Genomic DNA, 26,547 nt, shown 5'->3' with positions numbered 1-26,547 from the left:
TAACATTAAATGTTTTTTTTAAATAATTTATTGTTGCATTTAGCTGAATGACAGCCATATTGGATTTTGAGGTCAGGGGTTGTGGAGAGATCTCCAGCTTTACCACTTGAAATTCTGGCTTCAGAAGACAATTCTCAAATAATTGTTTAAGTAGGAATGTTCAGCTTGAGATTAAAAATGTTATGCATCTGAAAACTGTGTTTAATGTCAAAAGATAAAAATGTCATTTTCAACAAGAGGGTGCTGAAGCACAATTTTCTTGGAACTCCTCATCCTCTTATGATTGTTAAATGCAAGGCAGTTATGCAACAGTGTGATAGTGTGATATAAACCCTATAAATTTATATCACAGTTTTCATTTATAACAGTTGAAAATTTCTTTAGTTCAACTGACCATTAAAACGTTTCTAAATAAAAAGATACATTAGCAAAACTAAATGTTATTTCAGTTACTGTAATATCTACACTGGTGTTTAATTTGAGCATTGATAAGCTACATAAAAAAGTGACAGCAACTTATGCTTGAAACAGTTATAAAGTTCTTTGCTTGCTGAATAAGAAGGTCACCCTACACAAACTGTCAGAATAGGCTCAAATGAAACAGTAAACCTGTCTCTGCCTAAAGCACCTTTGGTGAAATCCTCCGGAGAATTTGTTGGAATGTTAAAAAGGTTTTCGGGGTTTCATGTTTCCACAAGAGGAAGAAGGGTCATTCAGAGTTGTCAGGACGTTCTTTCTTCAAGTCATGCAGTGAGTTTATGACCCCACCACTTGTCACAGGGTTTTGTCAACACAGTCACGCACTGATGCACCACCACTGTGGAGGCTGATACTACATCAGGGCTGAAGGCGGGGAAACCTGCTCTCATATCAGCATCAGTCATCTACTTGAAAATGGGACGTTCAGTCAGTCAGTGATTACAGTTAGGACGGATTGATGTATCACAGCACCTTTTATCTATTCCAGACAAAGTGGGGACACGTCCAACAAACTTTGAATTTGTAACCATAATTGGAGAGTAAGGGAAGCATGATTCCAGTGTCACAGGCGTTTTGATGAAGCACCTGCATCACCAGTGACTTTCAGAAAAACAACATAGTCATCAATAACACTGAAATGAAATGTCACAAAGTCAGAGGGAGAATTTGCCTACAGGCTGAAATACATCACTGAGAACCATAAGCTGTTGCAGAGAGCAAATGATGGAAATGAAACAAACTGCACAAGTAATGGATTCAACAAAAATGCACTCAGAAATCAGTCATTTTTTTCTTTTTATATGAAATTTTATGCATTTCAAATCAATCTCACGTGTACATTTTTAACTGGAAATGACACAAGTAAATCTGAGACTTTAAAAATTGGCATAAAATGTAAGAAAAGTCACACTGGCTTTTCTGTTCACCAAAAGGTGAACAGTAGAGGGCAATGTTTCTGCTGCCTGTCCATAAAAAAAAAAAAAAACATGTTTTAAACAAATAAGGCAGCAATACAATCTTGAGAACATAAAACATCAAACCAGAAGCTCCATTATTATTCTGCAGTCTAATAGTTTGAAACAACACAAGTATTGTAATACACCATATTTTCCCTTTAAGTCAAACATAATTTTTGACAGCGTGAAAATGATCAAGAAACAAACTCTGTTTGCTGTTTCATTTTTTTTTTCATGAAAAACTAAAACTGTACAGTGCATCAGAGTTTAGAAAGATGTGGGTTTGAATTTATATTTATTAACCCCGTTTTTTGTTTGTTTGTTTGTTTTTTTGTTTTGTTTTTTATCTCCTGGTTGTGTTGCAAACACTTTACTGTCATTTATGGAATATAATTACAGCTGCTGAGGTCATAAAACAAAATTATTAATTAAATCTTACAACTCCAGACCAGTCATGCCATTCAGAATAATTAGGGTTAGTCCTCTGAAGAAAATTGTGATTGAAAAGTAAAAGGTTGGATTTATCTCAGAGTCCTTCTTGGAGCAGTTGGCCACTGTCACCAAGAGGTGTTTGTCTGAATACTAATTGGAGGACAAGAAAGAGTCCCATTGATAATGAGGCACAATGGAGAAGCAACAGCAGCAAAAACAGAGGAATCCTATTATTGCAATTTGGTTTTTTTTGCATGTTCACCGCCTGCTGCTCCTGCACTGAAGGGGTGATTCTCACAATGGCACCTTTGTGTCTGGAGGGAATAGAGGCAGCGGAAACCAGATCCGGCACAGCATCTTCTCCAGCTATGCCTCAGACCAATGAGGGCAAAAACAAACATGGCTAAATGCACATTGTAGTGGTGTATTCCTTGGTCATTTATTCTTCACTCTGCCTAGTTTCTGCTCTACTGCTAAAGAATTAGCTATTGCACATATGAATGGCATAGTGTTACAGAACTGTGGATGCAAAATGTGTAATCTTAGTCATTGGGATTTATGTTCCAACACATATATCTGTGTGAATCTGTCATAAAAGATGTTTTTCAGTATGTGTTCAGTTTCACAGTCCTGAATCAACACAATCTGTTTCACCTAATGTCCAGCAATAGCTTTTTTTCTTTTTTTTTTTTTTTCTGAAAGTCTAAACCATTGTTATATTTATATTGGAGAGTTTATGCAAGATTCAATGAGTTAATACAAGAAATGGAGTGATGAGTTAATTCATCACCAATGATTTCATGTCTGAAAAGTATTGAAAACAGGAGTTATGGAGCATTTCTGGTCAAATTAGCTAACTCACTGGAAAGAAAGGCAGTGCTTTGCCTTTTACACTGTTTTGCTTTCCTATCAAAATGGCTACTCTCAGAACATTTACATTGTTTTTTGCTTTTATGCATTTAAACACTGAAATACTTATATCTCAAAAAGCTGGTTATGAGTAGAATATTCGCTGTTTCAAAATAATTCAAAAATTGAGAGTCCAATCATTTTCCCCTCATGGATAAATCAATTTAAAATTCTGTTTTACCTTTAGTAGTTTGCCTGAAATCATTTACTGCAATTTCCCCACAGTTTGTCATAGATTTAGGGCCTGTTTTGTCTTTTCCATTAGTTAGCCAGTATTCTGTTTTAAATCTTGTCACTTGTCGTAGACAACAAGACACAGAAAGAAAGCTTGTGAATGTCAGACTGTCATTTGGTCATTAACATCTGGAGCAGAGAGGACAACAGTCCTGTTTACACATTGTTAATCAGAGAGGAGCTTATGACCAGAGACAGGAAAGAGGGGGACGGAAGTGAGAGGTAAAGACAGATGAACATTCAACATTTGGACTAAGCAGACAGCGGAAATAAGGAATGGACTGAATGGAATAGGTTAAGAATATTCCATTTTTTTTTAATTGGACACGTTTATCACTGTCATGTCGGACAGCACTGGGGGCTAACTGGACAATCGGACACCAAATCAAGAATACAGGTTTGTACAATTTTCTTTATAACTTAAAGAAAGTTAGTTGATAGGATTATTGATTGTTAAAAATAAGAAATGTCTAAATTGAATCAGTCTCGATTCAATGTTTTTTCAACCACTCCTAATAGAAATTATGTGTAATTAAATTTCAATCTTTGTAACAGGATTTCTTGTGGACTGCAGGAGCTGAGAGAAATGACACCCATAAGAGGGAATTTTGCTGGGATTCTTGTAATAACATTAAACTACTTTATCCAGTCTTCAGCTTCATATAACCCCCACAGAGCAGGTACAGTTGTTAATTTATTTCATCACCACTCTTACTTCAGACTGTGTCTCATTATGTCAGATTCAATGCTACGATGTAACAGAACGTCACATATTATTATCAGGTCTGAGTTTAACTGAGCTTTGAGGTATTATCAAACATTTAAGTCTTCTCTTGTGTAATATGACGGCTTTTTGCATTTGAAATGTGTATTGAACCTGTAAGACATTCATATCAACCATTAATTTTGGGTAAATCAGATGACAAACACTTTAACAAATTTAACTGAGGGAAAACACATTTTTAAGAAGTCAGAGTTTAATTAATTTAGTGATTGGTTTCTTAAAATTTTTGTCACAAAATTGTACAGTAGGCAAAAATAAATTTTGCCTTACATAACATGGAGTACATAAAAAAATAAGAATTGTGAAAAGTTACAATAAAAGTTGTGCAAAACTGAGTTAACAGTTAAATGATAAAAGGAATAATGAAATAACGTCTGAAGACAAGTTGCATCTTTGGCTATACAGCTTGGTGTCTACCAATGATCATAGATCATGTCCTAAATGTTTGTCATTGGCTAAATACACAAAATAAAATATTTTTGAACCTAATGTCTATATTTGGGACTGTGTTATTTTCCCCACAGAACCATCAAAACCAAAGAAGCTTCAGTATCTCCTCGAGCCTCCTGTGCAGGTGGAGGTGGCCGGCCGAAGAGGAGACAACGTTACGCTGCCATGCATCCTCCGAATCAAACCAAACCACTACAAGATTAAATGGACAAAGCTGGACCCTGAGCATTTAGGACAACAGAATATCATAATGATATCAAATGCTAATGCTTTTAAGCCATATGGGCCTGTTGGACGGCGGGCTTCTCTGCTGAGGGCTCACACCATGGACGCCTCCCTGCTGCTCAGCCATCTTGAGCTGGGAGACGATGGCAGGTATCAGTGTGAGCTGATAAACGGCATTGAGGATGAGAACATTGTCATCACTTTGAGGATTGAAGGTAACTAATTACTACCAGTATTTGTTGATAATGTTAAGAGTTTTTCTTTCTGGCGTTTGACAATACAGCTTTACCTTTAGTGCAATGTGATTCAAATGTCCTAACTTGAAATGCACTTTCTACCTGGATTGTACTAAAACCTGCATGGAGGGAGTGTTTTTATCAGGGCTCAGGAAACATAAACAGGAGCTCTGCTTCTAGGTGTGGTTTTCCCATATCAAAGTCAACACGGACGCTACAAATTCAACTTCCATGAAGCCGAGCTGGCTTGTGCTGAGCAAGATGGCATGCTGGCCTCCTACAGCCAGCTTTACAGAGGTATTACCGTTATCCCAAAACATTTCTTACCCTCATGGAAGCAGTATATGTGCTGTTTGGTTTTGTCACAATAACCCACTTCTTCTGGCAGCGTGGACGGAGGGGTTGGACTGGTGCAATGCAGGCTGGATTCATGATGGAACAGTTCATTATCCAATCGTTCATCCTCGACCCGTCTGTGGAGGAAACTTGCCTGCAGGCATTCGTAGTTATGGGCCAAAAAATAAGAACCATGATCGGTTTGATGCTTTCTGCTTCACATCCCAGATACCTGGTGAGCTGGAAAACAAAACTTAAAAGAACTTTTGGCCTGACTACCCCAATATCTTCAAGGGGACATAATCTAGCATTTGATGTAATAATAATTGTGAAATAAAACAAATTCAGTGTTAATGTCCAAATTAACATTTGAACAATTACCAACATAACCCGTTCTTCCTTTCAGCTGTGTCACAAACATGGTGGGTTTTGAAAGGTTGGTTGTTACCTCAAGTCTGAGCTTCACAACAAAATAAGTCAAATTCTGCAAGTTATTGCAAACCAGTTAAATGATGGCTTGTTCTGTGTGTTGTCTAGTTTATTTTTATAGTACCGTCAAGACACAAACCAATCCAAAGTACTTTAGATTATTATTTAACTGAAAAATGTACAATTTATATAGCTGAACATTTAATAAGCAGCTAATAAATTAGGGGAATTGTTCACTAGTTAAAAACGATGAGCATGAAATAATGAAAGTCAAAATAGAAGTATTCACATATTTGTTTTATTTTTGAGCAGAATTGAATCTGTGTTTTTGTGTCTGTTTCTTGGTGACAGGCTCTGTCTTCTACATAACCGGAGCTTTCTCCTATGATCAGGCAGTTTACGCCTGCAAACGTCAGGGATCAGCGTTGGCTTTGGTCGGCCAGCTTTATGCCGCCTGGCGTTTCCAGAAATACGACCAGTGTAATGGTGGCTGGCTGAAAGACGGCAGCGTACGCTTTCCCATCGTCAGCCCCAGGAAACGCTGTGGAGGCGTCCCAGAAGCAGGGGTCCGCACATTTGGATTCCCCTGCAAAACGACTCACCTTTATGGAGCATATTGTTACAGATAACACATGTTAGAAAAGACAAAATCAGTGTAAGAAGAACTTGGCATCCAAGCTTGAGAACGGTGGCAACAATGGAGTTAACTTTAAAGGTGACAGACGCTGTTGAGATCAGTGGTGTAATAAGCAAAGTAGGAAATTAAACATTTAACAGTACAGATGAACAATCAACTCAGCTTATAACAACTTCTTGACTGATGCGGAAACCATCAGGTGATTTCATGTAATGTTTCTGTTATGCTTCCTGTGAGCTTATTAAAGGATGAATAAACTTACAGCAAACAACTGTTAATAAATTAGCCTTAGATTTGCTTCTAATTAGGGTCACAAGCTCTTTGGTGTTTGCCACAATAGAATATATTTTTTAATTATTCTAATATTTAGCAGGATTTTGTACAACTATCTAGGTAAAAAATTGGATTACATTCCAGATGACATTGAGCATATTTCTCTGACTTGGTGTGAATCATTGCATTAGTTTTGGCAGGTTCATACATTTGTGTGTGATTTTTTTTAAATAATATGAAAAACGACTTAACTTGATCCGGGTGTCATTTCGTGCTCAAACGTTCTCAATCAAGACAAGATAAAGTCCCCAGTATGTCAAATGGCTGACTGGCATCATCTGGTGGTAACATTCTTCACTGTAATTGGATCAAACTATGTAACCATCAAATTCAGATTCATCCATGTGCAAAGTGCAGGAACTAAACTCTGACTTGACTAACATTTACTGGGAACTCTTCTAAATGCTGCAGATTAATTAAATGAACATTTGTAGTTAAGCAGAAATTCACATTACTTTAGAGAGAAAATAAAAGTTTCACTTGCGAAACATGTTGGTTACAAATGAGATTAAACACAGTTTCAATGTAACCCCTCCTGTTGTTTCTGCATCCAAATGTGACAGGTGTTGTCCTGAATGTCTGATTTCTGACATCTAAAGCTTCATTAATCCATTCAAGAGAAACAATTTTATCTCATTCTATATTTATAGGCGATAAAGTATTTGTTGCTTGGTGATAAATGGGGACCACATGTTTATTTCTTCACAGCAATTTTAATAATTTTCATTTTCATAGAGTTAAAATCAATCGACAGCTCTTAAGAGTATAAATTCCACTTATGTTATAAAATTATTGCCTTTTCATTGCTTTTATGTAGACTTCATTGTCCCTTCATTAATTAAACAAACATTCAACATGATCTTTATTATCGATGTATTACAGCATTTCTCTAAAATGAAGAAAACATCATGTGAGCAATATTTGCATCCGATACAAAATATCTGCTTTTTCGAAATGAGGAAAAGTTGTCCCAATTTAGTCAGAACACTGCAACCCATAAATGTAAGAGGAATTATATCACTGCAAGTGAATAAAGAACAGAAGGCTGATGGCTAAAAAAATCCTCCATACTAGTGAGATAAAAGGTTAAAAGAAGACACTATAAAGTCTGAAGGAAAGCAGAATTTAAAAAGCACCAAAAAAAGCACCAAAAGACAAGAAGAGTCAAAGTTCGCAAGAACAATCATCTGGTTCACTACTGTCTGCACTGTGTACTGTTGGCACTTTTATCTAAACAAATTGCATTACATTTTAAAAATCAATGATTTATTGAATCATCTAGCTTTGTCATTATGCCCATTATTCCCTGCAGCAGAGGAAAAGTTGCGTTGCAAGATCTGGAGTTTAATTGAGCAGCCGTAGTTTCCTTCAGGTGTGATAACCAGCATGAGTTTGACAATGTGAACTTAATCTGACAGGCCAGATTTCTGGATCAGGTAATCATGTTAGCAAATTCAAACACAAAGCACAAAGCAAACATTAGTCAGAATACAGTCTGTTATCCAGACATAGAGATAACTCCTACTGGCCTGATATGCATCAGTTCCTCAGAACGTCCACTGGACTAAAACATGGTTGAGCTATCTAAAGCTCCAGCGTGAAAATAAACACATGCCTTCAATTCCTGTGAGAGAAAAAAACAAAAAAAAACATAAGCAGGGCCTACAGAAACCTATAGAGAGAATGCTAGAAGAGATGTGAGTCATATATCATTTGGCCTGCTAAGAAACTCTATGCATAAAACAAATTCTGGTAGTTCAGACTGTTTAGTTACAAAGTGACAGTGACATTTCTGTAATATTGTACTGCTAAACTGAGTTTTGACCACATTCAACTGTATTCTTATCAACGTACATTGACTTATTCAGCTTTAATTTGAAACACAATACTTCAGCAAAAACATGCAGTAGATAGTAAATTAGTTAACTATAATTTAGCTTTTAAAATAACCTTACTAACATGAAAGTCAAAGTTATTACAATAAATGGCAACATTTGCATTTACATTAGGCAGCAAAGCAACATGAAGTATTTCATTGGGATTCTTAGAACATTATAAAGAAATGCTTAAATGTGTAGCTGAAGAAAAATAACTGTTTTTAAATTAATTTTCACAAATAAAAATGTGAAAAGTGTGGTGTGCATTTGCTTCCAGCATTCAATAATTTGATTCCCCTAAATGCAACTGAGGGCAACTAATTGCCTGCTGAAGTCACTTCAGAAGGAAAGATAGTTCACTTGTTTGCTGTTGTTCAGAGATTTGCTTGATGCATTTATTGAATAAAATTTCAAACTCCAAAGAACAAACCAAACAACTCCACTGGGGCTTTAATGGATGTCAGAGTTGTTGATTCTGGAAGTAAGTTCACAATGTGCAAAAAAAACAAAAACAAAAAAAAAACACAACAAACAAATCAAAATCTGAGAAAATATGTTTTTCTAAGAAATGCATAAAATGAACTGCACATAATCATGATGGCAAATGAGTAAATTCAATCTTTTAGTCTTGATTTAGCATTTTCAGATTTATCCAACAGTATTCCTGATGATGTAAACCAATAATATTGATCATTAATTTTCTATTGGAATGAAAAGATGAACTTAACTTTTATTTGTAAATTCCAAATACATGTGTTGTGTTTGAGTCACAATTGTTACTGCATTTCCGATTATTAATAATTTACTCAAGCAAATTTGATTTTTTTTTTTTTCCCATGGATATCTAAGCTACGATTTTCTACACAAAAAAACAAACATTCTGCTGTAATTTTTATTGGATCCAAAGACATTAGTATTATTATTAAAGTTATCATTTTCTCATGGTTTACAATGTCCATCAATTTTCTTCATTTCTAATTCTTTGACAGAAAATTTACTGTGGCTGACTAGTTTATGAAGCACGTTTAGGTCATTTTGCAATACCTTTTCTTAAAACAAACTTCACTCTTTGCAGCACAGTAAGACAGATATTTGGATCAAAACACTTTCAGCTGAGGTTGTTTTCTTTTACACAGACAACCATAATGTGGTAATTCAATAGGAGAGTCTTTAAGACATTAATCAGGGAAAAACTGTGTTTTTATTTTCTTCATAGGATAAGATGGCATTAAAAATTCCACTTTATATCCCAGTAAAGTGGTGCTGCTTTCTCTGCAGCTGCAACCATGACGTCCTCATGCTGGTCAGGCTGGGAAGGCGAGGAATCTCCCTCCACTGTACGAGCTAAAGATGGAGAAAACAGAAGTATTTCTTCGTTTATTGTAAAATGAATGATCTATCAAAAACAAGATGACTGTGTGTTCTACAAATAAATATATTGGTAACACTTTATTTGAAGGGGGTTGAATAAGACTGTCGTGACACTTTCATAAACATGACATAACACCTGTCATGAACATCAATAAGTCTTCATATTTATGACTATTGTCATAAAGCGTCATTTGTTAAATTATGACACTTTTAATACAAAGTTGACATTATTCAAAATGTCATATTCATGAAGGCTTATTCATGTTCATGACATGTGTTTATGACAGTGTCATGTCAGTCTTATTCAACCGCCTTCAAATAAAGTGTTACCAATATATTTTCTAACCAATACTGTTATTTGGTCAAAGATAATATATAATATATAATGTAGAAACATATGACGCCAAATAGGCTTGTGATTTATTGGTTGTGATTGCTAATAAGAGGCAGGACATTTAACAAACTCACTTGGCAGGCAGGTAATCTGAGGCGCTTCCCAGTGGCCTCCAGGCAGACATCTAATAACAGGGTTGAGCTTCTGTATAAAGCCCTCCTCACAGTAGTACCGGATCCTGCTGTTGGTCTCGTAACGCAACCGCTTCTTCCCAAACACCAGAGCATGGTGGACCCGAGGGGGCTCTCCGCAGGACGCTGTTGGAACCAGCTTTAGTTAGAATCTTAAAACCGGAATCCAAAAAGGAAAAGGTCTTTCTTCAACAGAGAAAACTCACAGACACCCTTCTTGCAGGTGTAGGACAGGTGGTAGTTACATGGCACGTCGCTCCAGCGACCGCCATCGTGCCAAACCATCACCGCACAGTCCTCGCCAGACAGGAAGTAGCTGTCTGGCTGGTTTTTGTACCAGTTCTCATAGAGCTGAAAGCAGGAAGATGCTAAATCAAATCCAGCTTTATGATATGACTGAGCATAATTCAGAAGAAAAGATGGTGCAAGCTAAAACTAAATTTACTAAATTGACAGGAACAAATGAAAAACATATAAATAAATAAAAAGTCAAAATTCTGGTAAAAGACAAAACAGTTTGAGAAGTCCTGGAAAAACTCACCAGAGGGTTTCCATCAGACCAGCGGAAATCTCCCTCAATGGTTCTGTCATTTAGTCCAATCCACTGATATTCTCTGTATTTATCTAAATATAAAAATATAATTTATCTTGTCAAGATATGTAAGTAGTATACAGAAAGAATTAACTGTTCATTTATATTTCACCTACTCAAACCTGTAACCTAAATTTGAACATCCTTTCTGTGGAAGAGCTTATAGGCGCAAAAATGAACTGTGGACCTGGATCTTCTTTGACTGTTAAAGTTAGATTTGTTTAAGGACAGCATTTTAAAAAATGTGCAGCAAAACATCATAGAATGTAAAGAGTATAAATCTGCTTTTGAATTTCTTACACATTTTATGATGTTGACTTTTGTTAAACTGACTCCTTCAGAGCGTTTAGATGTACAGGTAAAATGAGCCGTGCGTGAAAGAGGAGCCAGTGGAATGTCAGATAACGATCTCATCGCCCCCCACCAGACAAAATATCGACAAGAATTTACAACCGGGAAGCGTTCTGAGAAAAACACGGATTCCATAAGTTGAAAGGCATGAAACCCCTTTTCTGTCATGTCAGGACACATTTTTAGCACTTGAGATCTTTCAAGTGTCTGAAAATGAGGAATGTTGGGGAGGAAGATCCCTGGGCTGATATCTGTTTCAGGTGGTTAATGGAGTGGTGCTCTGAAGTGTTTTTCTGATTGTGTAAAATAGGTTTTTTCAGTTGAAGGAAGAACAAAACTATTTTATCATGTCATCCTCAACAGCTATGGTGAGTTGTTTGAGTTGGAGATCACTTTACAAGCCACCATCATGATACTGTTTTGCACTTTTATTTGAGCCTCAACCAAAAATCTGCTACTTCCTTTCATTTATCAATCCATCATTTATACCAAGGGTCTGTAAGCTGCAGCTCTTCAGCTGCAAGTGGCTCTCTGGACCTTCCACAGTGACTCTTAATAACTTTGGCAAAAGTACTACTGAACCAACTATTACTTATGTAATAACAAAAACAGGTTTGAGGATTTTTCAGATTTTTGATGGAATAATTGCAATAAAATTAAACAAAAGAATGACTCGAAAAGAATCAGTTATATTTTTTAAATCTTTTTTTATCATTAGGTTGGAAGCTGTGCACTTTTTCAGAATCAGTTATATATAGAATAAAACACTGTTCCCAAACAAAAAACTTGACTTTGATTTCAAGCGCTCCCAGCATACAGACACTCTCCTCAGCGAGGTTTTACCGTTGATGTGATGTTGCTCCTCAGGAGTCATGACAGAAAGCAGATGTCCACCACACAACCGACAGTGCTGCTCCGCTGCTTCCCAGCTTTGCCGTTTGCTGAAGTGACGATAACAAAAGCCCTGAAACTTCTCCCAACCTGGCTCACACTCCTCCACATCTGAGTCCGGATAAACAGCAAAACACATTAGTGGGAAGAGTCTGCAGACTATTTCTTGGATTACAGGAAATGTGTTTTGTTTTTGTTACTACACCTCTTTGACACAAGGCTCCTCCATAACCAGGCAAGCAAATGCACCTTAGTGGATCACCATCGACACAAGTTCCCCCATTCAGACAAGGATTCTCCAGGCAGGAGTCTGCAACCACAGGGAAGATAAAGATGATATAAAAAATTTTGCATTTATTGATCTCTTCCTTTCAACATTAGTGTTGCAGATAGTCAGTATTTGCTTCATAATGTCTTCACTGGACATTCGATTTCAGAATATTTTTACATATCACTTGTGATTAGAGGTGTAACGTAAAAAAACAAAACAAAAAAAAAAAACAATCATAATTCAATATCTATCGTGGTTTTAAAGTCGTTCTTCAGTAGGTCTTTGCTTTAATCAATAATAAATTAGAAAAACTGTATACCGTTTTTACTTTCAGTGATCTGTAAATGAGGAATATTTGCAAATCTAAATGAATTTGATTTTAATATGTCCTAAAAATTAAAAACTATTTGAAAGTATATAACTGACTTTAAATGTTTTAGTACTTCTTGATGAATAAAGTAGTTATTATTTATTAGTAATAAATGATGATGATTAAAATTGTTTGAATGTTTGAGTGTAAGACATATTTAATTCACTTAGGAGTTATTTTTACAACCTGGTTTCCCAGCTGGTCCCGAAGTCAGCATGAGGAGTTGTTGTATGATGCATGGCATTTGGTCTAATTGGATGCTAAAGCTAGCCTTTTGGAAATCAGAAGATTTTTATCCACTCTCTGCAGTGTTTCATTTTGAGTGGAAAAACACAAACTGAGAGGGGATATATTCAAATTAAGACAAAAGGTCCTGCAGAGAATAAGCATATCCAATGGTATAAGATAGCTTTGGTGTCTGCACTGAGGCAAGAAGTAAAAGTAAAACCATACAGTAACTATAACCTGTTCATAAAGTTGTAGCAGTTGTTGCCCGACTGTAAAATTCTGTTTATTCATACTTTTTAACTTTAATGTTTGTTTTTTGTCCTTGGCATAGAAGGACGTATGTCTGTAATACTATTCTGAAATCCCATTTTTCATAATCTGAAAAAAGTAAATGTCATGTTCCTGTGGAGTCTGAGGAGCCACCACCAGGTGGAGCTGTTAAATCAAGTTTAGTCCCTGCTAGCTGGCCACAGTCCTGTAAATGTCAACTTTATGTTGCAGTCTTGAAAAACTTTCGATACTCTCCCTAAGAGTAATGTACCTCAAGGTTTAAATATATAAGGTTCAATCCCAGTAATAAACAAAAGATTAATTTTGATCTTGGAAACTGTTTAATTAAAAAGCTTTCAAACAAATTAGAAAACTTAATTTTAGTTTTGTATATTTATTTGGCATTCTCAGATAAATAACAATATTTATCCTATCCATTTCTCTTTTTGTATATCTTTTGCAGGTAGTTTGTCAGTTCTTTCCAGCACAACCCTGTTCATGTTTTGGATAAGTCATGCAGTAAATGATTTTAATATTAACGCCAATCAATCTGTTCTTTAAAGACTGAAGATGCAGAAATGGTAGCAAATATCTTACAGATGCAACACCTTTTTTCTTTTTAATGTATCCAGGTAACACAAAAGTATGACGAACCTCCTTGTGTTGCAGCAGGAACTTTGGCAGCAGGAAGAGCAGCCCCCATGGCTGTGTGCTCCCTTTCATTCACTTTAAAAACCTCTCCATCTGAATGGGGAGCAGCAATAGTCACATCCACACCAGCAGTGGGCGCTGCAGGGGAACTGTCCTCTTCTTCAGGATGCCATGTACAGATGTGGACTGGGGGCTCATTTGTGGTGGGCTCCCCTCCACTTCCCTCTGATCCTTGCGCTGCTAACCAAAGTTCATCAGTGTGAATTTTCACATAGGAACACAGACAGAGAGCACATGTCCATTTGATATGGACATGTGCTCTCCATGTACCTGGTGTAATGGAAGAATGGCAAGAGGAAAGCAGTTGTTCAAAGAAGGCCGTAAAAAGTCAGTTACAGTAAGGGTTTGCCAAAAAGAGGACAGGGCAGATGTGGAAAAAAGTGCTCTGGTCATGTGAGGCCAAAAACAAACTTTTTGACCTTCATGCAAAGCACAGAGTTGAACACACGGTGGAGGAAGTATTGTGCTGTGGGGATGCTTCACATTAGAAGTTGATAAAAGCTGGTCAGACTTCATGGGAAGATGGATTAAACTAATTACAGAGTGAAATGTGGTAAGGGGGCTCTTTGAATTACATACCCAACTTATTACCAGTCCATGCATCTGCCAGAAAAGAACTACAACCATTATAAAATCAAATGAGCAAAATCCAGAGATAACATTATTATTTACCATGAGTCCTGCTCCATGTTCTAGGAAATTCTTGCTCTTTAGAGATCTCATTAGATTTGTCATTGACAGGAGGCTCTGCACTGTATTCCCGATCAGAGCGAGACTCCAGTGCTGTTGGGGTCGAAGGCACCGGCTCCCACCTGGGTGTGAGGCTCAGATCAGGGATCAGTGTGATTTTTATCTCGGTCAGAGGAGGAGCATCACTGCCATTAATGGTGTGGTCAGCTGAGAGAGTCGGATTTGTCGCATTGAGCTCAGGATTTATCTGTGGGTTTTCACCGGAGGATTCATCCCACCCCTCATTTAAATCATCCTCTGTGGGATTTGGGACAGTGTTGAGGAAGACATCTTGGTTTTCTTCTAATGGGTCTTGATTCTCCTCCAAAGGTTCAACCTCAGAAGGAGTGGGACTTTCTGGATAAAATGTTCTATCATTGGATCTGACTTCCACCCTTACAGAAAGAGGAACTTGTGTTACAGAGTCCGGAGATACCAGGAATGTCTCATCTGTCACTAGAGGCATTTCTACGGTTGGTAACTCTGTTGGATGGATGTGTCCACTCTGCTCTGTTAAATCATCAAGTTCTGTAGAGTTTGAAGAGCTGTTTATATCCTCATCATGAATGTTCAATTGGAGAGCTGATTCTGTTGGTACATCAGAGTGCTCCTGGGTGAGGGTATAACCTGTCAAAAGTACAAAGTCAGAAGGATTTATTCTTCAGACTTCACCACTACCAGTTGCCTTTTTGAGAGACTATCCCTCCTGAGCAGTAGAAGATAGCCATATCTTGATAGGTTTATTTTTTTTTTCCATTTCCAGATAATGGATTTATCTCCATGAGATGTTCAAACCTATTGATATTGTTTTGTACACACAGCTGGACTCTTGTCTCTAATAAAGTGGCTTCTGAAAGCTTTTGTTCCCACTGAATTTTATTAAAGAGTATCAGAGCAAGATAGCTGAAAACAAAGATATTCCATGATTTTTAAATATTTATTTGAAATACATTTTTTTTAGAATGGTGTATCATTTTCCCTCGACTTTATGATTGTGCACTATACTGGCATGGTGAAGTTAGAAGGTTTGAAATTTGTGATTTTAACATTCACAAAATACTGTAACTGGTACAAAACTTTCTTTTTCAGTGAAATCACAAATTTTAGAGTTTACTTACCTGAGTCAGAAGTGGGGACCATGACAGAAGTGGACAAAATGTCAATTCCCATAAAATTAGGCGTCACAGAGTCCTTTGTTTCCTCTTCCTGGGCATCATTAGTCCCCTCCCCGGAAATCTCTTCTGCCGAACTCTCAGCAAAAGATGGAAACATGGAGGTGGAAGGAACATCAACTTCTTCATTTTGGGGTGAAGTTGTTTCAGCTGAAATTTGTACAACAGTATGAGTGGCGTTTTCCTCTGATGCGACTGAAACAGCAGATTCAGTTACAGAGAAAGGTCCCGAAGAGACACCTGCTGTGTAGTCCTCTTGTGAAACTGGAAGATCATTCTCCTCATGATGAATTTCCTCCACATCACCTTCAGACGTGACATTAACAGCCAACCAATCCAAGCTCACAGTCTCCGGGGTGTGACCCTCTGTTGGCACCACAGTTTCTGATGCTGTGATATAAGTTACAGGCGTAGTGTTCTCATTGATTACGGCACCAAACTTTGGAGAAGATGTCAGAAATACAAGAGACTCTTGGTGATCTTTGTTTGGGGTTTCTTTAGGTACTGGCTGATAAGAATCAGGGTAATTTTCCTTTTTTATCATTTCCCAGCTCTTGTTAGTGGAGAACGTCTCTTCATGATCAGACAGAGGAGTTGAAGTCTGTGAAGGAATTTCAGGGTGCTGGTTTACTGGATTTGCCTTTTTGGGATGTTGCATCTCCTCCCTCCATTCTGGTGCAACTTCACTCAGGCTGGCATCCTCCTGAGTGGCCTGGAAAACAATGTCTTGGCCAATGTCCTCTGGCTCAGTGGCAAGAGCATCTTGAGGGGATTCAGTATAAGGGCCATTATCACCTGGAGAAATGAACACAACGACAATATAGAAGCAAAACAAACCAAATTTGGGGTGGCTACACTCCACAAGAACAAAATAGATCTTTCTTACTTTTAAAACAATAGACATCGTGCTGAGAGAGAATATCAGGGAAGCCTGTCTGATTGCTGTATTGATAGATGGTTTTCACTCCAGGTTCCCCTCCTCCACAGCGCTCTCTAGGGGTGACAATGGGGTACCGCACACTCCCGTCAGCCAGCCATCCCGGGCTGCAGTGGTTCAGTCCATCGTTCCAGGCTGCATAAAGCTGAGCCGTGGTGGCCAGCTCCGCACTGTGACTCTCACAATAGGCCTTAGCCTCCAAGAAGGTGAAACGCTGGGGGTCGGAGCTATGGAACACCTCACCTTTGACATGAGGAACACATCATAACTTAACTTTTCTCCTTCAAAGAAGTTGTGCGTCACAAGCTGTAAGATCATTGGATGAAAGATACATCCTAGAACTATGACTTTGTTGCTTTATCTCTTCATTGGCTTTGTATGGAAATGTTTTGACATGAAATAGTCTAAATCCACATCAGGTCAGGAAATTTATTTCTGACATCATCTTACCCGAACCCCATCTTAAATGTTTTACCTTGAATATTCTCCACATAGCAGTAAACGTCATAGAGCTCATCATGGTCCAACAGTCCGTAGTTCCGTACTCCCGGCATGCCATCCATGTCTCCAAAGCATCCCTCCCTTGGCATCTGAATGGGATATCTGTTGGCAGAAAGTCACACATCATTAAAGCCTCAGCTGCCTCTTCTTCTGTAATGACAATGCTTGTTAGGGTGCTTGTCAACACAGTGAAGTGCCCAGAAGTGTTTGGTTAGAGATGTAACAAGAGCCTCTTAGCTCTGGGATGGTCATTGTCTCCTGATGTGTCAATGCAGAGAGCACATCAAATGGAGGATGGGTAAGTGGAGAACTTTGACCCCCATCTACTAGATTCTGCTTGATGCATCCCAGGCTGCTCTTATTGAGATGTCAGATCAGGTTTGCTATTCATACAGTGCAGCAGGAAAGATTTGGAGGGTTTCCAAACTCATTAAAAAGCTGCAGAGCTTTATCACTCAAAACACAAAATTTGCAAATCCAGAAGGACCACTTCATCTCAGATCCTGACCTGACGGACTCGTCTGACAGCCATCCTGCATCACACTGCTCGTATCCGCTGTGATAGGCTGCGAGGAGCTGCTCTGGGGAGGCGATTTCAGCCCCAATCTCCTCACAGGCCGCTGTGGCACGCTCAAAGGTAAAGGCGTAGCGACTGGATGCATCGCGATAATGAAACACCACACCTGTCAAACACAGAGGGAGAGGGTTTTTTAGGTCAGACATCCTCGTTTGTTCTGTTATGCTGCAAATCATGCAGACATGAGCAAAACCTTTTCTGATGGTGAACCTTTATGTGCATAAACAATTAGTTTCTCAAATGGTCTGCTTTCAGGAAAAGCACTAGAATTCCATTGATTTTCCTTTAAAGTCTGAACAAACTGTTAAACTGTGATATTACTATTCATTTTTTTCTCTAAACCATTTGTATCTCATCATTTGAAAACTAACAATAGATACTTATTCTTGATGCATCTTACCCTTGACCTTGACCAGCACCACATCATCAGCATCCTCCAGCCCCTGCTGCACCTCGCAGCGATAGAAGCCGGTGTCATTCTGCCTCAGGCTCTCCAGCCGCAGGGTGAGGTCTGCAGGGGAGAAGGCGTAGTTCAGCAGCGAGGCTCTGTCCTTATAGAACTCGTTGACTCTCACCCTGTCGCCACGGGCCACCAAGATCTCCGTCTCTTGGCCATGCCTAAGGACGCTCCATTTGACTCGGGGCACAGACAACACAGCATGGCGCCCATTAGTGGGAGGGGACGGCGGTGGGTGGGTGAGCGACACCAGGCAGGGCAGAGTCAGTGAACCCCCCAGCATGGCAAGCACAGGCACAGTGGTAGGGATGGTAACCTGGAGAAGCTTGAAATCATCTGAGTGGAAAGGGATTAAAGTCATTTTGAGTGATGTTTTAAAATGTTTTCATTTTATGTTCTAACATATATATACAGTAGACCGCCACCTATTTGAAGTTTAGTATTTGCTGATTTTTTTTCTGTAAAATGCATCTCCAAATTATTTGCAGAACATTTCCCAATTTGCTGATTTTTTCATAGAACACGTCTTGAATATTACAAAAAGATGAAGCTAAAATGCCTAGGTGCAATGCTGACATGCTATTGACATTGCATTTGCAAAGCAGCCATTCCAGGAGCACCATTTATCTTTCTTGGAGCTGACTGGCTGTACCCCAAATAGCGGAAATAAGGAAGACCATGAATGTTTGCTTCTGTGGCAGTGCCAAGATGGTTGCCACTGTGCATATTGATGCACCTTGAGGTATATTTGGTGTTTGGTTTGAACTATTAAAACAGTCAGTTGTGGTCCCTAGCCTGAATATCGTGGGTCCACTGTATACATAGAAAGCCAGATCAGTACATCGTTCACCAATGTTATGGTGTATTTAGGGAAAAAAACTGAGAAAGTATAAAAACTAATCCTAAATTTTACTAACCCAATCCACCACAGACTTTCTCATTAGAGTCGATTTTACTTTATCAAAACAATCTCTGGTGCTACTTTTATTACAAAATTTCATAATGCTACCAACAACTAGATCTTTCTACATTGGGGCCTGTTAAAACTTATTTTTTTTCCATTCAGCCAAACTTAAAGACTACTTTCAAAGTACACATAACCAAAAACACCCAACCATTCCTAAATATTAGCTTAGTAAAATCACAGATGTTGCTGGTAAATAGAAGAATTTAAGCTGATACGGAGCGGTGAAGTGCGTACCTGACTCTTGGTGGGGAGTCGGGGACGATGGCAGGATGAGGAGGTAGAGGGTAAACAGCAGAAGGTGTGGAGATATGTCCAGTCTACAAAACAAAAGGAGAAAAGGAAGGGTTGCACTTAAACTACTACTTTTACTGCGGACATGCATGTCGGTCTCCATTCTACCGTCATTTGAGATCAGGACAGCAAAATGCTTGGACTCCGCTGCCTCAAACTGAAACTCACTGATGTGTGAACAGGAGGGATCAACCCATGATTTGAGTACCTTAACATCAGATCTTGTGATAACATTCAGTCTTAAAAATAAATATGTTTAACTATAAACATACTTTTATAACAGTTTCTAGTTTTAGTAGCTGGAAAATGTGATCCAGAATGCTTGTACATAAAAAAAAGCTACCGGATCAAATCTTCCTTGCCTTTTTAAGATCATATGAGATTATGCAGTATTACTGCAGGTTTAAGAAAAAGTTAGTTTGATTGTTCATAAGCTTCAGGGAAATCATTGAGTTAGGATGGTTAGTTTTGTGGCGTGAGGGTATGCCTCATATCTAAAGTAGCCCCATGGGAAAACGTGTGTGTGTTTACTGAAACAGCCATTTGGACTGAGACAAGCCAAAGGACTGCCTGTGTGTCCCTGGAGCTTTCTAGCTGCTGTGAGTCAGATTTCAGGAGCTGCAGAGTGTGAGTTGAATTCTGATCTCCTAACAACTTCCAGGAAGGTCAGACAGAAACTTAGCTTTGTTAATGTCATTATCTCCCTACAAATAATGAAGAAAGCTTTCATTTTCTTTTTTTTTTGTTCTTTTTCTTGTTCTCCTATTAAGGCCTAGAAGAACCTTAGCTTTAGTGATAATCACTGTTATAAAAATGATCATTTCAATTTCTTAAAAAAACCTGTAAGAATACCTGCTACATGTATAATTAGATTTTCAAATGCAGATCAAAAGCAAATCTTATTTCAGAGCACTATAAAAAATCTGTTGATGTCCAAGTCAGAGATAAAAACAAAATCAAATCCTGTAGTATGAGGATAAATAAACATAAAAGGTTCAAGCAGTTACTCTTATGCAAGCAGTTAAAAGAACAAATTAGAAACAGAGAAGAAAGCCTATCAGTGAGTGTTTGGAGCCCTCAGAGTCCTGCAAAGCAACATTTCCTTCAGGCTGAGACGAGTATGCAATGATGAAGGGAATTAAAACTGTTTTGTGGGTTTCTTTGTAGGGGAGACATCTAATCAAAACAGGATTAATACATAATCACTCAAAGTTTTTCTAATACCTAGACTTAACTTTGACATTGTAAGAAGAAAGCTTTGAAGACTGAGAGACCACATGGGAGCTGAAAGCTGAAAATAAATTCCTAGAAAGAGCTTTTGATGGCTAAATATTCATATATAGAAGATATTAATAGGTAAAGAAACAGCATGTTTTCTCATTTTTCACAAAATGTTAAACATCAATCCATCCAAAATTGGTCAAAATTGGTCAATTTACCTTGAAATCGACCAATTTCAAGGTAAATGTGCTAAGAGTATGATTTTAATATGTCAGTGTAGCAGTTTTTCTTATGAAAAAAGGAACCAGAGTTAAAAAAGCTTAACAGGATTGCAAAGTGAATGATGATATCATACTGCTGCTTATAGAGAGTTGCTTTTCTGTACAAGCAACTGGATTGCCATAAAAAAAGGCAAACACATCAAAAGACCACAAAATAGTAAAAGAATATCAGTATTTTTAAGCTTTGGGGTACAATGATCGTCACAGACTGATCCCACTTACCAACACTACATTTCCATAAAGCTTGGAGGCCATATAGCCAGAGACAATGACGGGAGGAAAACAAATAGAGCTGGTTTTCCCCTGGCAAAGGATGCATCCCAGGCAACATCTCAAAGACAAAGCCAGGCATCACAAAGTGACTGAATAGTCAATGACTTCACCTTGAGGTAAACGGGGTTAAGGCCAAGAGACGATGTTTGACTACTCAGTCTGTCAAACAAGGTCATTTCAGGCTGCAAAGAGGTGAAGGGAAAGGAAGGGGTGTGCTACATTTTTAAAGGACTGCACCAGCTGTGTGAAAAGGTTTGCCAGTTTACCATTTTAACAAGTTAGATAGACTGGTGCTTTAGCAAATAGTTTAGTGCAAACCTGGCAATACTGTTACCTCCAGCACATCGCCTGGTGTTTGTCTATTTTCAGTGGACTTCTATTTTGGTAAGTTTTATTAAGTATCTAGCTAAATATTTCAACCACCTGCCTGCTCTCTGCATTTGTGTCCTTCACCCTTGACAACATCAGTCTTCACATTGACAAAAAGGCCATAGCGTGATTCTGTCACATCTATTTCTCTGATTGAATTTAACAAATATGATACAACTAGGAGCAATCAGTCTTCAAAAGTTACCTTTAGTCTAAGGGTGGGCGATATTTATCCCAATATTTTGTTGTACAATTCTGATGATGATAAAGATTATGATTCAAAATTATATTTATTGCCTATTTTTAGGTAATTTTATGGTTGTGGCTGCGTGGCACACTATTCTTGCACCACAAATAGAAATGCTATTCTTGAAAAATATTCCCAATTATAATAGGTTTATTCTTACTTAAAAAAGTGTAATTTATAACTCTAAACCACACTGCATATTGAATTTTCAAATCTTCAAATGATATTTATTGATGCACTCATGGAACAGTGGAAAAACTAAATAAAAACATTTTCGATCATACAGTCTGTCCTGTTTTTTCATTTACCATCAACAGCTGAAATTTATTATAACAATTAATCAAAATTCTTGTTAAATTTTTCATACTAAATAATTAACAATACAATAAATTATCACCACTATTTTAATCTATTTAATAATCATTTTGTGAATAAAAATAAGATTTGTGGATAAATAAATCTTCATGTGAACCAGCTCTTTATTATCATTTCCAGTTAGTTACTCCAGCTGCTCCTAATATTGTGAACCTTGTTCCAAAAATAACTTGCCTTTGTCAAATGAATATGCAGATATGAAACCACTGGTTGGCCTTTTCTTCATAATTGTCCTATTTTTTGCAAAATAAGCAACAATAAAGTGTTTATAAATAGATACCCTTTATGACTTCTGAGTATTTACAGAAGCCCAGAACTCTAAATTACTGAATGCGAATGAACTCACTGACCCTGGATGTCTTTCAGACACACAACCAAAGTTTCAAATGCTGCTTTCAACTTCACTGTCATTCAGATTGGAAAATGGGTGCAAAACCACTTGCTGTGGCCCGGTTGGTCCAACTTGACCTCCCCCTCTCTTCTGCGCTTTCTCATGGCAAGGACCACCACCGTTTCACTGTTCTGCCCCTCTGCAGCTCCTCTCCAGTCTGGCCCACCAGCCCGACATCACACCACCTCAATGGAAGCCCATCTCCAGGGGCAACCTGAACACCCCCTCTTCTGACGAGCACAATCTGACAGGAAGCAAGAAGCAGCCGGGGAGGGCTGGAAGCAAGGGAGATCTCAAAGAGAAAAGAGGTAACGGCGAGAAAGAAAAGAGGCTTCGAACAGCATGACTGAGTGCTGAGAGAGATGTTGAGTTCACAGGAATGATTTGGCTCTTATTAGATGCTAGATGCTGACTCGCTGTGCAGCAAGACAAATACTTTAAAACCCTGACAAAAACTCAATGTGGAAAGACTCAACTTGCTGGTTTCAGTTTGAGTGCTATAAGTCGACTCAAATACAGTGAGGAAAACAACAGCCATCGCAGAACTTATACTGTAGGAATTCTGTTGCTTGAGCGTTATGGAGGTGACAGTAAAGAAGTGGCACGTCCACAGGTTACACAACCAGATCCAGAACACAATTCTAATGGGATGACAGAAAAAATGGTCAAAAAAAATAAATAAATTAGAGCACTTAACCTTAAAAACTAAATATAATAAACAAAAATCAGTAAACATGCAATAAAAATATGTGTAAGTTTTGTGGGGAAAAAAACATAGTGGTTTTTCTAAGCCCAGAGTGAAGCAAACTGGATTTGGCAACCAGCTGCTGCTTTGAGGATGATTCATTCCTACAAATGTTATTCCAGTGGATTGAAGATCAGCAGATTAGGTGGAGTGGTAAGAGAGAAAACAGCTACAAACTGAAGTCAGATGGAACTAGCTGCTAGCTAAAATAGCACTGAAATACAAAACAGCTGCAGTAAAGAAATGTCCTGTGACTGCTATATTTTCAAATATTATTTGAAATATAGATTAGCTAATAATCTTGCTGCACAATACCTGTGTGACAGTTATGATTGCAATGATTTTTATCTTATGTTTACACCACTAACTGTAAGAAAGAGATATTGGAACTTCCTAAAATTTAAATGTCACTACTGTACAGATTTATATTTTCAAAAATAATAACTAAATCCACTGAACAATTTGTAGAGTGTAAATTGTTTTGCCAAATATGAACATTTCAGAGAATTCTGAATTCTGAATGATCAAAGTTCAGTTTTAGAGATTATTTCTTTGGACAAGAAAATATGTAGCTGCATTAACAGAAACTGTAATATAATTAAAAACTGTTTATTTTAGCAATTAAATAAAAAAATAAAAAATAAACTCATATTCATTCATATCCTTGAATTTTATTTTAGATTAGATACTTTCAGATAACAGCCATCAAAAATTATATCCAATAAAACAATAATTTTTAACAGAAAGGTGGACCAGTTGAAACGTATGTCCATGTTCTGTGCAGCATTTGTACTGAGTACTTGGTTGGATCTCCCTTCATATGGATTATTGCATCGGTGCAGCATCGCATCGAAGCTCAGGCTGATTTGATGACAGTCTTCAGCTCATCTGTATTTTTAGGTCTGATGTCGCTCATCTTCCTCTAATACTCCTTGGATTTTCTGTGGCCTTTAGGTCGGGCTAGTTTTCTAGTCAACCCAGTACAGTGATACAACAATCATTAAAGCAAGTACTGGATCATTTGGCAATGTGATAAGTTGCCTAGTCCAGCTGGAAATTGAAATTAGCATCTTCAAAAGCTTGTCAGCAGAAGAAAAAATGAAGAACTCTTATGGACAGGTGAACTGGACTTTGGATTTGGACCTTCACTAACAGACTACATGGACCTCTAAATGGAAACTTCACCCTGGACTTCAAGCGGCTTGGATTCTGTGCCAGTCTACTCTTCATTCTGGGACATTGATTTCCAAGTGAAATGAAAAAATTAATTTCATCTGAATCACCAAGAAGTAGTCCAGCATATCGGTCCCCTTAGCCAAGGTAAGATGTTTCCAATGTGGTCCCTGGTTCAGGAGTTGCCTAGCACAAGAAATGGGTCAGTTGCAGCCCAATGCTTGGATACGTCTGCGTGCAATGACTCCTGAAAAACCGACTCCAGCTGAAATCAAGGTCTTGAAAATATCCCCCAAACTTTTGAACGGGCTTTGCTTCACAATCCTGTCAATGCTTTAACCGTCCCTGTGGCTTCTAGAACATTTAAATTTTCTGATTAACTAAATTTATGGTTTTAAAATATAGTTTTGAACAAAAATCATCAAAAGTAACAGAAGAATATCTCTCAGTATATCTTAATAATGTATATATTACTTTCATTATTTGGACTGAAAAACCCAATTGAAAAAAAAAAAAAATCTTTCGACGACACATTTGTGAAGATGTACCTCCCCTTCAGTCTACTTTACCATACACACCGGCGGGTCATATCTATCAATACATCTTGCAATTCAAATTAAATTATCTCGATAAATGATCTATTGCTCTCAGGACAATGCAAAGATAATTCGGCATTTGTTAAATTCAAGCTTATTACTTACAAAAAGAAACAAAACAAAGTGGAAAAAAAACGACCACGGATATTACTTATTCTTAAATGCATACAATTAAAATGACTTACTTCATCTTCTAGCGGCTAAACTTTGTTTTCCTTTATGCGGCTGTGCAGTCCTGTGTCAGGAACCTCCCGGCAGGTGCAGCAGCTCTTATTGTCTGCGTCAGGATCTCCAGCAGCGCTGAAAAAGCCGAGGCGGTCCTCCGCCAAAACGAGAAAGGAGAGGAGGGAAGAAATGTGTTCAAAGATCCAGGACCCCCTGCACCCACCCCTTCACCCTCCCCCCCCCACCCCTTCTGCCTGTAAAACCTTAAAACATGACGGGAGGTGAGCTTAAATAACGAACCGTATTTATTATTTTTAAAGTTTTCTAAATAGTTCAAAGCAAAGCGGGTTCTTAAAGGTAAAAACAATTAGACTGAACTACCCAATTTTCTTCTGATATAATTTATTACTTTTTGGCCACTAGGGAGCAGTACAATCCAATTTGTTACTTTAACATAATAGATATCTTTTAGTACCACTCAGAAAAGACACAAACTTTTAGATACCTCTTGCAAGCAACTTCTACATTTCTTCTTCAGCTGTCAGCCATGTAGTTTTTCAGCAAATTACTTAATTTTATTGCATTTTCAAAAATGCCTTAGTCATCTTCAAACGAATCCTAACTGCATGTGGAGTTCAACTGGAAATCTGCAAACCCAACAAATTCCTCATAGCTTGGCGGTGTGTTGAATTATGAGCATAGAGCTACCGCTGGGCCGTGACTAATATGTGCATTGTATGAAAGGTGCATGGAAAGGTATATGCAATCAAAAGGCAAGGTGTAACTATAGCAATATGACCCAGTGGGCAACAAATTCCTTAAAATCAATAATATAGCATTACACAGTGAGAGAAGCAATGCTTTCATGTGTTTCCAGCTCTTAATATTACAGGTAATCACTTAATCTCCTTCCACTTTGAAACACAAAACAGTCTTTAAAAACAGAGTAAAAGAATTTTATTAACAAAAGTCAACATTTGTCTAACCTCGAATGGAAAGACAAGAACAGTTTTGCATAATTATTAAAGAAGAGTTATCCCACCACAAAGAAAAACCTTTATTTGCTTTAAAAGCACTCCCTGAGGTAATAAAAACAAACTAGTGATTCCATTTGCCCTAAAATTCAGAACACAATAAAGGCAAACAATACAACAAAGAAAACACTGTGATATTTCTTTTCCA

The 26,547-nt window shown here is 37.8% G+C and overlaps 2 protein-coding genes across 6 annotated transcripts; one reads left to right on the top strand and one right to left on the bottom strand.

Moving 5' to 3' along the window:
* The first annotated feature begins 3,092 nt into the window (after positions 1-3,092).
* hapln2 (hyaluronan and proteoglycan link protein 2) lies at positions 3,093-8,073 on the top strand. 2 transcript variants are annotated; one of them, XM_016662105.1, is made up of 6 exons: positions 3,093-3,408; positions 3,586-3,691; positions 4,320-4,685; positions 4,887-5,003; positions 5,095-5,277; positions 5,823-8,073. In XM_016662105.1, the coding sequence occupies exons 2-6, from the start codon at positions 3,598-3,600 to the stop codon at positions 6,098-6,100; spliced, it is 1,038 nt and encodes a 345-aa protein (XP_016517591.1). In that variant the 5' UTR covers positions 3,093-3,408; positions 3,586-3,597; the 3' UTR covers positions 6,101-8,073. The 2 variants fall into 2 exon arrangements, with proteins under 2 accessions (XP_016517591.1, XP_007574743.1); XM_007574681.2 differs by having other exon boundaries at positions 3,095-3,408; positions 3,567-3,691.
* Positions 8,074-8,704: 631 nt separating this feature from the next.
* bcan (brevican) lies at positions 8,705-25,531 on the bottom strand. 4 transcript variants are annotated; one of them, XM_016662104.1, is made up of 17 exons: positions 25,386-25,531; positions 19,473-19,555; positions 18,215-18,607; positions 17,746-17,920; positions 17,212-17,339; positions 16,686-16,979; positions 16,040-16,594; positions 15,746-15,949; positions 14,571-15,254; positions 14,478-14,501; positions 13,842-14,075; positions 12,254-12,358; positions 12,001-12,159; positions 10,756-10,838; positions 10,421-10,565; positions 10,158-10,340; positions 8,705-9,662 (listed from the first exon to the last, which is right to left on the bottom strand). In XM_016662104.1, the coding sequence occupies exons 1-17, from the start codon at positions 25,388-25,390 to the stop codon at positions 9,547-9,549; spliced, it is 3,570 nt and encodes a 1,189-aa protein (XP_016517590.1). In that variant the 5' UTR covers positions 25,391-25,531; the 3' UTR covers positions 8,705-9,546. The 4 variants fall into 4 exon arrangements, with proteins under 4 accessions (XP_016517590.1, XP_016517588.1, XP_007574741.1 ...); XM_016662102.1 differs by having other exon boundaries at positions 15,746-16,594; XM_007574679.2 differs by lacking the exon at positions 14,478-14,501 and having other exon boundaries at positions 13,842-14,078; positions 15,746-16,594.
* Between the last annotated feature and the right edge of the window lie 1,016 nt (positions 25,532-26,547).

The sequence above is a fragment of the Poecilia formosa genome, unplaced genomic scaffold, assembly GCF_000485575.1.
Source record: "Poecilia formosa unplaced genomic scaffold, Poecilia_formosa-5.1.2 Scaffold359, whole genome shotgun sequence".
Lineage (NCBI taxonomy): Eukaryota > Metazoa > Chordata > Actinopteri > Cyprinodontiformes > Poeciliidae > Poecilia > Poecilia formosa.
This window is presented reverse-complemented; position numbering and strand designations above follow the sequence as displayed.

Coding starts and splice junctions, on each gene's coding strand:
- bcan (XM_016662102.1), bottom strand. Junction 15,255..15,745: donor GGTCCCCACTTCTGACTCAG/GTAAGTAAACTC, acceptor TACTTTTGACAG/GTTATACCCTCACCCAGGAG. Junction 10,341..10,420: donor CACCTGCAAGAAGGGTGTCT/GTGAGTTTTCTC, acceptor TGGTTCCAACAG/CGTCCTGCGGAGAGCCCCCT.
- hapln2 (XM_016662105.1), top strand. CDS start 3,598: ATGACACCCATAAGAGGGAATTTTGCTGGGATTCTTGTAATAACATTA. Junction 4,686..4,886: donor CATCACTTTGAGGATTGAAG/GTAACTAATTAC, acceptor CTCTGCTTCTAG/GTGTGGTTTTCCCATATCAA. Junction 5,278..5,822: donor CTTCACATCCCAGATACCTG/GTGAGCTGGAAA, acceptor TCTTGGTGACAG/GCTCTGTCTTCTACATAACC.